The sequence below is a fragment of the Mya arenaria genome, chromosome 15, assembly GCF_026914265.1.
Source record: "Mya arenaria isolate MELC-2E11 chromosome 15, ASM2691426v1".
Taxonomy (NCBI): domain Eukaryota; kingdom Metazoa; phylum Mollusca; class Bivalvia; order Myida; family Myidae; genus Mya; species Mya arenaria.
Genome location: NC_069136.1, coordinates 38,210,909 through 38,223,929, shown reverse-complemented (window position 1 = coordinate 38,223,929; position 13,021 = coordinate 38,210,909). Strand labels below are relative to the sequence as shown.

The 13,021-nt window shown below is 33.9% G+C and overlaps 1 protein-coding gene and 1 long non-coding RNA gene across 6 annotated transcripts in view; both read right to left on the bottom strand.

Moving 5' to 3' along the window:
- Window positions 1-7,962, bottom strand: part of LOC128219678 (uncharacterized) — a 29,784-nt gene extending 21,822 nt beyond the window's left edge. For 2 of the 5 annotated variants that reach the window (XR_008258622.1, XM_052927571.1), the window contains exons 1-3: window positions 7,685-7,878; window positions 3,868-4,976; window positions 343-1,684 (exon numbers count right to left, since the gene is read on the bottom strand). Coding sequence is in view for 4 of the 5 variants with exons in the window: in XM_052927571.1 (XP_052783531.1) it covers window positions 343-1,684; window positions 3,868-4,659 (2,134 nt within the window). In the remaining variant the exon portion in view is untranslated. Of the gene's footprint in view, window positions 1-342; window positions 1,685-3,867; window positions 4,977-7,525; window positions 7,640-7,684 lie in introns of those variants that run through there. The other 3 variants (XM_052927572.1, XM_052927574.1, XM_052927573.1) reach the window with 3 other exon arrangements.
- Window positions 7,963-11,073: 3,111 nt separating this feature from the next.
- Window positions 11,074-12,167, bottom strand: LOC128219676 (uncharacterized). The gene is made up of 3 exons (XR_008258620.1): window positions 12,092-12,167; window positions 11,670-11,750; window positions 11,074-11,318 (listed from the first exon to the last, which is right to left on the bottom strand). It is a non-coding gene; the product is annotated as an uncharacterized LOC128219676 (long non-coding RNA).
- Window positions 12,168-13,021: the final 854 nt, after the last annotated feature.

Genomic DNA, 13,021 nt, shown 5'->3' with positions numbered 1-13,021 from the left:
GGGCGTCACCAGTACTTCGATCTTTGAGGGATTGCATACGAACATTAACACCTTGAACCACCTCGCCATCACAGATGATGGGGGAAAATGAAGGGATTATATAAGTCTGGATGAAAGATTATCATTATAACAGAACAGGATTAGGAATGTTTCAAATGAAAAAAATCTATTATCTGCAAAAGAAAATAAAATACTCATTTTTTTTAATATAAGAAGCAAACAAATTTTGAAAAGATTTGCTTTGAGAAAGTTAGGATGATTGAGTTTGAGAAGAGTTATAAAATTTAAGCAAATAGTGATTAAAAATGGGAGGAAGTATTTTGGCAGGTAGAATCAACTCACCCGCACCCTGCATATTTTCTGCTTGTGGCTGGTCATCATCTGTAGGTTGGTAAGGGGTGGTGTCCACCTCGGGAATGTCCACCAGTGACGAAACCATCACTCCTGTCTGGTTTTCAACTTTCTTAACAACAACAGCTACTGCAGGTGTCTTCATGTTGGCAATGTTTCTGTTTCCAACATCTGGTCTTTGATTCGACTCATTTGTCCACTGAGGCAAAGACTCAAATTTTGCAGGTTCTTTAACTTCAGATGAACTCCATGGAAGGGAAGATGGCTGTTTTGGAGTGTCAACAAATGCGAAAGCACCATTCATGCGGTGGTCAGATCCTCTTTGATTTACACTTAATTCACAGTCCTTTTCAAGATCATTACTTGTTTTCGCACTTTTGCCGTCATGTTTGACTGATCCATCATTTTCTTTACGCATGTTGTCACTGACAACAGTAATATTATCATGTTCTTCCTTTGCTGGGGTTGGCAAGGGGCCAACATCTTGTGTTTCATCTCTGGCATTCGACGCACCTGTTCCCGTATTGGTTCTTCCAGCAGTGCTCAAGTTTTCAACAACTGAAGAAATTCTTGCATACAACTCTGACTGACCAGTTTCTGTTTTAATATTAACCTCACTGTTGTTTGTATGAAATTTACATTCGGGCGTGATTCTTTTATGTGCAGCCATCGGATCATCATTTTCACGCCAGTTGCTTATGCGTTTTGCGCAAACATAGCATATTACTTCATCAGCGTTTGATGCATAATAGAATCCTGCCCCTGCAAATTTCATAGCTGAAGGCTTGCCTAGCGACGGGTATGTACGGAAAGTGCAGAGTCGCAGAGTTTCGTATTTCATGCTCTCCTTCGGATTCACTCGTTCACCTCTGGATAGCCTGTCAATTACTTCGTTCAATGTTAAGACTTGTATGCTAGTCTCAGATTTAATATGTTCGGTTTGTGAGCTTGAAATCTGCTTAACAACATGATGGAATTGATCTGTATCTTCATGTTCTTTATTCCCAACAAATTTCTTTTGCTTTTCCGAATCTCTATCCTTCACATGTCCTTGATCAAGAACACTCTGGACATCTACAACTGAGAGCCTTAATAGTTTCTCATTTTTTCCACTGTTATGCTCTGTCTCAATGCTATTCGTAGATGAATTTTCACTACGGTCAATCTCAACTTTGTACAGTCTCTTTGGGCTACAGGTTACTTCTTCATTGACACTGAGTTTTTCGAGTCCATAAGGTGAACCTTGTTCAGGCTCAAGAGCTTTATGCTGATCTGCCATGGTCTGGAGTACCTTGCATCCTTTTATCAACATTTGTATATATGTCTCTGGCACCTGAAAATTAACAAATTGATGTTTTTTTCTGCATTTTTATGTGAACTAAAAAACAAGAGCAGCTGCAGAACTAACACCAACACTCCCATTGTGATCTTTTTGCAGTTGAAAAAGGTGCATTATAAACTTGACTGTTATTAAAGCCATAATTTTTTAGCCTAACAAAAACAAAAAATTGTTTCCAGTAACCTGACCCCTACCTAATAAAAGAGGCAGACCCTAATTTTTTTTTATTATAAAAAAACCCATTATAGACCTTCCGGCAAAAACACAATTTCTTTAAAAGTCATTAATTCTTGACAGAGAAAAAAGCTCCATAACAACATCAATATATATGAGTGACATTTGCAAGAAAATGATCTTGACAAAGTTAATTTGGAAAAAAAATCCCTACCTACCCTACATGTACCTAATAATTTTGGGGAAGTTACCCTAAACAAAAAAAATATTTTTTGGCCTTGGCCTTTGCATATTGCCTCCTGCAACATACAACCAGGAACATCTTTTTAAGTATGGCCAAGGTCAAAGCTTTTGTATGCTAGATTATAACTGCCGATAAAATCAACACCAAGGCTTATATACAACACCACGACTTTTTTATTGAAAAAAGAGAAATGAATACACTATCAGTAACTTGTTAAGCATAATCGTTAATGTTTTATTATTTATCATGATTTATATTTTGTGATGACATTATTGTGCCTGATCTTACTGGCAGCTTGTTTAAACTTAATGAAATAGATATATTGATTTCAAAGCCATTGAAAGACATTGCAGTGAAGCATTAAAATGAGTTCGAAAGAGCACTTGTTGAAGTCAAGTGTAACTTGGTAACAAGAGCTGTCACGGAGACAGTGCGCTCGATAATTATGACACTTAATTTTAAGGATTACATTCAAGTTTGGTGGGACATGATTGGATCACTGAAAACTTAGATAACATGTAAAACCTTACCAGAATTTCTACGTCACAACAAAATTAAAAGGTGCCAAATTTGCATCATTTGCAAGATAAGAGTTATTATATTTGATTGTATTAAGTCTCTCAATGCCAAACATCAAATAGTTGCTGAGTTACTGACTTATAAGTGCTTAAGTGCTTAGATGCAAGACCCCAACCAAGGTGTGACGCCTATGGCAATGCTGAGGCTAGGCTGAGTAGGATACATGTTTTTTGTAGCTCTCCTTTTTCTGTGAATACTCCAGCTAAAAATACAGGAGTGCGGCAAAGCCAATGCCAATCTTACCATGTATCTGCTGTTATTTTTAGGTCCCACAAGCAGAATGAACATGTCAATAATAATCGTAAGCCAAATTTACGGGACGTGATTCATTAAGTGCAGTAAGTTTCATTGCGATTTTCAAATTTAATTAAATAATCAATGGTCAGAGAGTCTTTGTTGGTCAGTGGTTATTCAGATTATAAATGCATGGAGAATCAAGATATATATATATATATATATATAATATATATATATATATATATATATTTACTATTTTGAAGTATGACAATGTGTTAAAAATGTCCGCATGATATCAGCTTTTTGAATAACTGCCAAAAGATAAAGAAAGCATTGTTGAATATAAAAGTAGATTACAAAATTGCGCAATACTAACTACTAAATATTTGAATACTAAAATAACAAAATTTGCACAATTAAGCTTATCAGATTACATATCACAAATCACATGCCATATTTTTTTTGTGTGTGATATAAGCAATAATGTAGACTTGAATGGACAAAGGCTTCATTACGAATAGGCAAGAGTTTATTAAGTAATTTCTTCATGATTAAGTAACCTACAAGAGAGAGACAATTACTTAATAAATTCTAACCAACCAAGTGTTAGCCCCTCCCAAATTGAATCAGCTTTGAATTAAAGCCGTGCACCAAAAAGACCTGTCAATCACTGCAAGACATTGTGTTATCATTTAAATCAGTGTTGACACTGAAATTGCCCCTTCACATAATTATATGCAAACAGTAAGCGTTGCTATATGGGCATGCGCAGTAAAAGCAATTTAGTTTCAATCATGAAGAGTCGTCTTCAGCAATATGTAACAATTTTTCACAAATATTTAAAATTTACTAAACATTTTAAAAATCTAGTGCCCCTGATTGGCTGAGAATGTAGAGCAGTTACTAAATCATAATACAGTGCTTTGTAAATTGATAAATATACCTGTGGTGAGAGGAAAGTGTTTACATCAGCCATCTTCTCATTTACATCTTGACTTAAAAGATGGTCATATTCAAGCCTCAATTTCTTCCGCAGCCCTTCTTCTATGTTATGAGTTTCTTTTATCAACTCATTGACTTTATTTTTCAGCTGTTTTTCATCAAAACTACTTTCAGACAACTGTTTTGAATTCTTATGTTCGTGACCTTGTTTTACATCCTTCATTGATTCATCAATGTGATGTCTTTCCGGCCCTATAATCAATAAAACATTTCTTGGGACTGCTAGGCTCAAATCTCTTTTTATCCCAGATTGAGCATCCATAGGATTATAGTTCTTCATTCTGTTGTATTTCTTGCTGTTTTCTCCTTCTGTAAAGTCATGATTGTCTGTGCCTCTCGCAACACGTTTTCCTTTCAAGGAACTTCGACTGACATGCTGTGTGGAGTTTATCTCCTTATCCCATTGTGATTCTATATGACATGAAACTCCTGGCATATCCCATATTGATTCAAGACAACATTGTGAATTATCAAGTTTTCGCTTCAAATCGGGTCCCGTGCTAATAGTAATATAATTAGCCAGCCTTGGTGGAACAAACTTTGGATCACTCTTTATGCCTGGTGACCCATTCCCTTTATTATATTTTCTTCCCAGCTTTTCTGCCTTTTTTTCTTTGACTCTTTCCTGAAAGTCTCTACTATAATAGCACAAATCAAAAATCGCTTGATCCTTTTTACACATGATTATTGATGTATGTATTATATATATAAATATATATATATGAATATACATCCGTAGATGAACTTGTAATAATCACTCACAAAATGAAGTCAATTGTATGTCTAGATATAATTATCAGATTGCATGTACATGTCTAAAGCCGATACTTAATGTTCGGAATTCCATTTAACGATGTATTCTTTCCTAATACATATAAAACTGTTCATCACTTTCAAATGAGTAAACAATGCACATTACCTCCCGGTTACATTGAATTCTGATGAATCCAATTATATGGTACACATGATAATTTGATTCTTCAATTTGTCTTTATGTTACAAACAATGTACAGGTCTTGCATGTGTAGGCCAAAAACGGAAATTGTCAACCTGAAAATAAGAACATTTGTTTTTATTAATATGTTGCAAGTTGCAAGTTTAATTAATGTCACACTTACATGTATGGACTTTTAACCTTTTTAAGTACTAAAAATTAGCTTTCATTTAAGTAAATTTTATCTGGAGCAATATTATATCAAAATCATCACCATAGCAGATCAATAGTCAGGGATGTGAAATGGCAAGGAGCTAGTAAAATCACCCCCTTAACTTAAGCATCTTCACCCAGCTAATTTCCCCGCAGCAATGTAGATAAAATCAGTTACCGTAATTTTGTCATGTTTATGTTAACATCCAGTTGAAACTCTGATTCTTGGAGTTGTTTAACTAGAATTTGGTTTCTCAGCCTTCCGAATACGATGCGGCAATACCATCATGTGATATTTAACGTAATCAATAGAATCCCCTTTAGGAAATGTTGGAAATACTAGATTTTGGTTTCCCAGTATTCAGAATATTTTTGCCTCGCGTATACAACAAACCAGTACATCATTTGATTATGTAGAGTATATGTTTCAAGAACTTACAGAAGGCCAGATATTTCCATTTCCAGGTAACAGGTAACTGGTTGTTTACTTATTATGATTTTTCTGTTGCTGGAAAAAACACTATTTTTCAACCGAGGGATGAACTTCAAACATTGCCCCAAAGAATCCCCTTTGACCCTAACTGGGGGATACATGTATGCCATGCTACTTAAAATCATTTCTAAAACCCTGATAAATGTTAGTTTGTTTGTTTATTTGAGTTTATCAAGGTCTGTCAGTGCTCATTGGCTGCATTATGGCTTGACCCTGCCTTGACGCCATCACTACTTAAATTGTGTTTAAATGCCATAAGTGACATGATATAGAAGTGACAGCAATTTGCAGTCAAATCCAGACATTGGAAGACTTGACAAAACAGAGCGAGATACAAGAGATCCGGGTGCGATACCCTAGCTCTTTGCGAAGAGACCGAGTGCGATACCCTAGCTCTTTGCGAAGAGACCTCTTTGTTCACTAACGTTCTCAGTGTAAAGCACTGATACACAGGATACAACTTTCCTGGGTTGAACCAGTAGTGAGTACACCACTTTTCCAAGCACTACCCTTTAAATGCCGAGCGCCAGGAGAGGGAGCTACTTGTACCAACTTTTAATGTCTTTCGGTATGAGGTGGCCCGGAATTGAACCCAAGAACTCCCGCTCTGTAGGCAGATGCCTTAACCACTAGGCTACGGAGATGGTACTCTTATAAATGTAAAGAAGCTCTTTATTTTTATAGTCCAACTTGTTCCAAAAATGCAAAGATAAAAAACATTCTTTTTTTCTTTGTTCATGTACATCATCATGTCTGTAATGTTATTTAAATGACAACCTGTTAAGCATGCCTGTATTGGCACCCCCTCCAAATATTATTGTTGAGTTACACATGTATGAGAACTATTAAAATTTTAAGTCATTTAGCGTTTTGAATCTTCATTTCTGAAAACCCTATGATGTTACAATTATACAAATTGATTAGATTTCAATGACTCACACCGACAAATTGTGTATTTGGAATAATTCCAAGACATTATAAATGTGTCTGGGCCGTAGTTGTTTTAAGCAAGTCATAAAGTGGAAGAGTAACCCATGGATAAAAAGTGCATGCCCACACATTAACCTTGAAGGCAAAACTAACTAGCAATGTTGACACAAGTACAATAACCTGGGAAGAAGAGAGTCCAAGGTGAAGGGCAAGAATATATGACTGTCAGTTTAAATACCTCTCTAGTGGTTGAGCCAACTGGGAAGCTTTTTCTTACCTATGCACACTTAAAATCCATATATGCAAACACCTAAAATTCCATTTAACACGATTATTTAATTAATCCAAAGGAAGTGTTGACCAAGTTGTTTGCAGAATAATTTTACATTAACATTTAGCAAAGATATTGTGAAAATAAATTATAAACATCACAGTAATAAAAAATTATTTGCAAAAGTACATTGAGACTAAGAAAAGGGTGATGATGACATGTAAAAGTCAAGACAAAGGCACCGCGACAATTCATCAAAACAACATTTATACTAATTAAATAATGTGAATTTTTTTTCGCCATTATTATTTAATAGCATACCTTAAATTAATCAATTTTTGTATGTACGGTAACTTGGTTGGTAATATGCAAATAAGCAAAGCCAGAGCTCCGTGTGGATTGAGAATTTACTGTAAATAAAGACCTGTGGACCCCTTCAGGGTCGAGCATGCTTTACTCTGAAGGACTCTGCTGGCCTTATTTGACGTCGCACGTTACATACATATATATATAAGTACTGTAGTACTCTTTACTTTAATAAAAATACAGTTTTAAAACGTCAGCGGTCCATATCATACCTGTATAAAAATATGATACGGATCACTGATGTCATAAAAATTGTGAATGCGGCATTATAATCTTCACATGGCAAAATGGTTTGTGCATCATTTGCTTTTTTCAGAAATACACATTTAAAGCGTTTAATATTATTGAATGGTTATAAGAATGTTTGGTATAATATAAGAAATATAACAAACCACTTCTGGTCATATTTGGCATTATTAGGACTAAACTGTCATCCCGAAAGAGAACAAAGCCTCGGTCCATATGATATATATCACCTCGGGCTGCCTAGCCGGTCCTTAAAATGTTGGGTGTGTAAAATTTCTTATATATTGCAACACTTGTTGATATACCTGTGTTTATCCTTGGCACAAAAGGACAATTAAACTTGAATATTGGTCACATCCATCATTATTATATAGCACTTGTTTTTTATCCGAATAAAGTACATCCGAAACTATATAAACGTAAGTTAGGACTTTGAATTCCGTACCTATGTCTATGAATTAGCATTCGTACGTACTCGTTCCAAGTAAAATAGCCAATCCTTTACCATATAATATCACATTTGCGGGCGGCGCAAATTCGCATGGAATATTTTATAATCGCTGGTATCCCAAGCTGGAATTACCTCGCGTGTTGTACGCAGTACCCTGAAATAAAACTTTTGGGATCCCAATGACACGTAACGGCAAAACCACTGTACAGGACACGTAACAGGATAATCAAGACGAAACTAAAATGCTGACTATATATATAGTCTTGTATATATAATGATTATACGCATTGTAGCCAAAAAAATAAAAAAATATTTAGAAATAATGACTTTATTGACAAGAATTTCCCTTTTTTACAACAGTAACAACTCGGCCATCTCCGGCAAGCTTCGAGATATATCTTGATACTAGCCGAGGAGTTCCGATTGCCTTTTTTAGTCAAATAGCGGTCGGTGGAATTACCGAAACCCGAATTCCTGGTAAATACCGAAATCCCCTTTCATTTTCATAGGTATATATCGTTTTCTTTTATACGCCCGGATTGAATACTTTATTGTGTTCGAATGTTATATGCCGTAATTGTTGGAGGATGGAGAGGGGTGGAGAAGTCGAAGGAGGGGTGGGGGTGTGGGTCGTGAAATAGAGTTCAACCGAGATATGGTTAAACTGGAGTAAAAATGATAGAAAGTTACCGAAAGACGCCTCTATTGTATTTATTTTTAATAGTCATATATATTTGAGGATTTTACCTATTGAAGCCAAAAACTATAAAATAATATCTGGAAATAATGAGATTATTGACAAAAGAATTTCCTTTATTTAGCCGAAAAGGGTTTACCCAAATCAACATACTTCCTATTATACCAAACTGTCCCCCCAAAAACGTGCTGCTACTTTGTTGGGTGTCATATACCGGGTGATAATTATGTTGTTTTAAACATCGCCTGATTTTGTGTATTTGGTGTGGTCTGGTTAATTTTGTCCACAAGTAAGCAAATTTATTTGAAGATGAGAACTTCGCTGTTTAAAAACTATTTTTTCCTATTTTCAAAACTGAAATTTCAACTGCCCATTACATCTTTATATTTTAATATTTTTCTCTAAAATTTGGTTTGGTAATGTATTTGTATAATATTAATATAAAAACAATAAAATAAATGCATTAGAAGGCGTCTTTCGGTAATTTTCATGCGTATTTCGGTAATTTAACCGTTTCGGTAAATAATCGTATTTCGGTAAGTCCAGTAACCGATATATATATATATATATATATATATATATATATATATATATATATATATAAATATATATATATATATATATATATATAAATATATATATATATATATATATATATGTATATGGTTGGAAAGCTGACCAATAAAATATAAAACAGAGACAAGTTATTTAGAGACAATTGGTTGAAAAAATAAGTTAGTTACGTGCTTTTCAAAAACATCACTCTACGTACGAGGGCCTTCACATGTCAACCTTTACTATATGATAATAGTAAATATTGGGGAAAAAATCGTGCAATTTTTGGTTGATATATATGTTTTTATGATAAATGATCATGTTCCAATCATTTTTGGTCTTGAAATTATTTTTTTACTATTTTATTAGAGGGTGGTAGCCATAGGGTGGGTCCTGTCAACGTAACTGCTGCCTGTGGTGGAAACGACACCGGATATAGCTCAAAAAGTGATAAATCGATAAGCATTTGATTTTGACACATGACAGTTTTCTATCATTGTTTGTATTTTATGAACAAAACAGAACAGACAGTTTATTAGACTTATACAGTAGTATATCGTCTTAATACATAATAGTATACACAAATCAATGCCACGTGTCTAAACATTATAATTTTCAAAAGAAATAATTTCATGACTTCAAACAGTAAAATTAAATATAATGAATAATAAATAGACTATATATCAAAAGAACTAATTAAATAAATTCATTCAATCAAACCTAATATGTATGAGTAATAAATAGTATATAGATCAATTTTTAACATAGGCAGTGAGGAAAAAAAACTGCATAAAGTTAAGTCACAATGTTAATTAATGTATTTCTAATAACAAATGCCTCTTTCATATATTTACAAACATTTATAACCTCCAACCTATCAGTTGAAGTAAGCATATTATGGAACTTATATACAGATGGATTAACATAATACTTAAACGTTTAATGTACTTTTTTCGTAATTGAGTATAACAACGACAAATGCAAATAAAGTGGTATTCATCTTCTATATCGTTAGTATTACAACATAAGCAATAATTAACACTCATTGCGAGGTAAATTAATACGAGCATACCTTCCTGTCTGAATTCTTAAAGGGTGTACAGAAACCCTTAATCTAACAAAATACAATCGTAGAGTTCTAGGTACAATATCTAGATACTGCTCATAATCTAAAGTGGGTTTAAACACTCTATACATATCTAAAACTGGACTATTACTAGCAGTTACACACCATTCTTGGTTGAATGTATTTACGATTCTACTTTTAAATTCACTAATGAATGTATTTACATGTATCGCATTGGGATTATCAAACACATATGCAAAACCATAATTATTTAACAAAGTTTTCACATTTGAAACCCAGTTGGTATAACCCTTATTATTGTAATCATCAAGTGCATGATTATACTTAGACTTCAGAATAATATTATTGCTATTAACAATTTTAAACCAGCACTTTATAATGCGTACATATCTATTAATATATAGATGATATCTTCCTAGTTCGCCATATACAGCTGCATTACGTGTATTAAATTTCACTTGTAACAATCGTTTACAAAATTTCAAATGGATGCGTTCTATTTCTTTGGATTTACTAAAACCCCATACTTCGGATGCATCATTAAGTATAGAACCAACAAAGGCATCAAATAATTGAAAAAATATTTTAGGTTTAAGATCAAATTGCTTGCATTTATATAACAATGTGTTCATAGCCTTGAGCCCAGCAAACAATTCACGTTGGAAAGACGTTGTAACAACGTCAGAAACTGACGTTGGGTAAACGTTGTATATTGGTTGAAAATGTTGGTTGAAAAGTTTTTTAGACGTCGAAATCACGACGTTGAAACAACGTCGGAGTTACGACGTTGGAACAACGTCGGAGTTACGACGTTGAAACAACGTCGTGATAACGACCAACATCCATAGTATAAACATGCATTCCACACAGGTCACAGGTAATTAGTAATTACCGTAGCATACACCTACATTCATTAACAAACAACTCAGACAATGTACAGGTTTTATTTTCACAACAAATCTGTACAGACAATAAAAGTATTAAATGATAAAGGCACATTAAATTAAATGATACATGGTAAATTCATAAGTTTAGAGATGTATGTTAATTAACTTGTGTAAACAGTTGGTCTGTCTGGAGCGTACTTCAGACAGGATCCAATTGCCCCATCAACTTCATGTTCAGTAGCAGTAATCACAGTGACACTTGCTGAAATACATAAAAATATTGTCAAATTAAATTATATTGACTTGAAACTGCTGAAAATAAAGTTTTGATATCAAATTCCACACAACAAAATTTCTCCAGTTTTGGCACATTATTTTCTGTATTTTTTCATTATCTTTTAATTGTTATACTTTTTTCAGTTACTAGAATCTGTGATCAAAGCTATCGCGTATGAAATCATTTCCAGTGAATAATTGCTTTGTTTTCCTTGAACGGGCACTAGTGCTATTTTTATAAGAGGTGAATGCACAAGACTATACCTGGTACTCACTTTAATAATAAAATAATTAAATGATTACTGTCATGAAGCAGATTTGACTTGGCAAGTATTACCTTGAAAAACTGCTTTTGGAAAGTCGTTTTCTCCTTTTCCCCTTCACGGTAAAGCTAGGCATAACATCATCCGTCATAAACCTGTCAAAAAGGGGAACATAATAACATGAATTTGATAACAATATATATAATTTTGCTGGATAACATTGTGTTTAACAAAAACAATAGTAAATAACATGGGCCTTTTGGTTCCAGATCAAAGTTCAAAATTACACAGAAAATACTAGTACATGTATTTACAGATATTATTCAAGAGAACAAATAACATTGTTTTCTCATACAAAAAAGTCAAAATCGGCGCGATGTCAATGGAGGACGAATCGGGTTGAATTACATGTATGCTAAAATTTCATTGAAACAACCTTGTAAAACACCAGAAAATTATTGCTATAAACCGTTAAACATGCATTGTATCAACTTACCTTGTTGTATTATCTAAAATATGAACCGTCGAGTCTCTAGATGAGTATTTGACTCTTTGACTCTCGTCAATATTCGTACACCTCATGAGCTATATGGCGGATCAGAATGGGTTCAAAATTGCGCGCGTCTATTTTAAGATAAGGAATTAAACACGCATTTTTTTCGGGATTATCTAAATGACATGCTAAGAAGCTATCGATATAATTATTTCTGCTAATTTTTTTGTTTAACAAGATGAATTTTAACAACAACAAAAAAACAGAAAGAAAAAAGTCTATAAACATGCGACACCATGCGGAAATTCCAATTACAGAAACCAAGGGCACAGACAAGGGAAGCAACTTGAATAATAACATGATCGAATTTTAGTATTTATTTGCAGCAGTATCACGATTTTTCGAGCAATTTCTTGTTACATCATGTGTATATCATGTATTAACTTGCAAAATACAACTTATTACAAACAATAACCAAATCACAACGTCGGTTCGATGTCTAATTGCGACGTCGGACTGACATCGTGGTTTTGACGTTGATACAACGTTGTATTTAAGTCGCCGACGTCGTGACGTAAATCCAACCTGTATCCGACGTTGATCCAACATCATGTGTTTGCTGGGAGGGCTTTTCCAACTAAATGTTGTTGGTTCAATACAAAAGTACCAGTATAGTTAATAACAGTACCTAAATAATTAAAATTATCTACGACCTCAATGTTATGGCCATTATAAGTCCATGTCTTATTTTGACGTGTTCTACCCCGCTTACGGAATACCATAATCTTTGTTTTAATTGTGTTTACTTTAAGTCCCCATGCATTGCAAAATAATTTAAGGTTGTCTAAATGTTCTTGTAATTCCTCTGGTGTTTTGCCTAAAATGGCCATATCACCTGCAAAGAGTAATAAAATTAACACAATATCATCAATA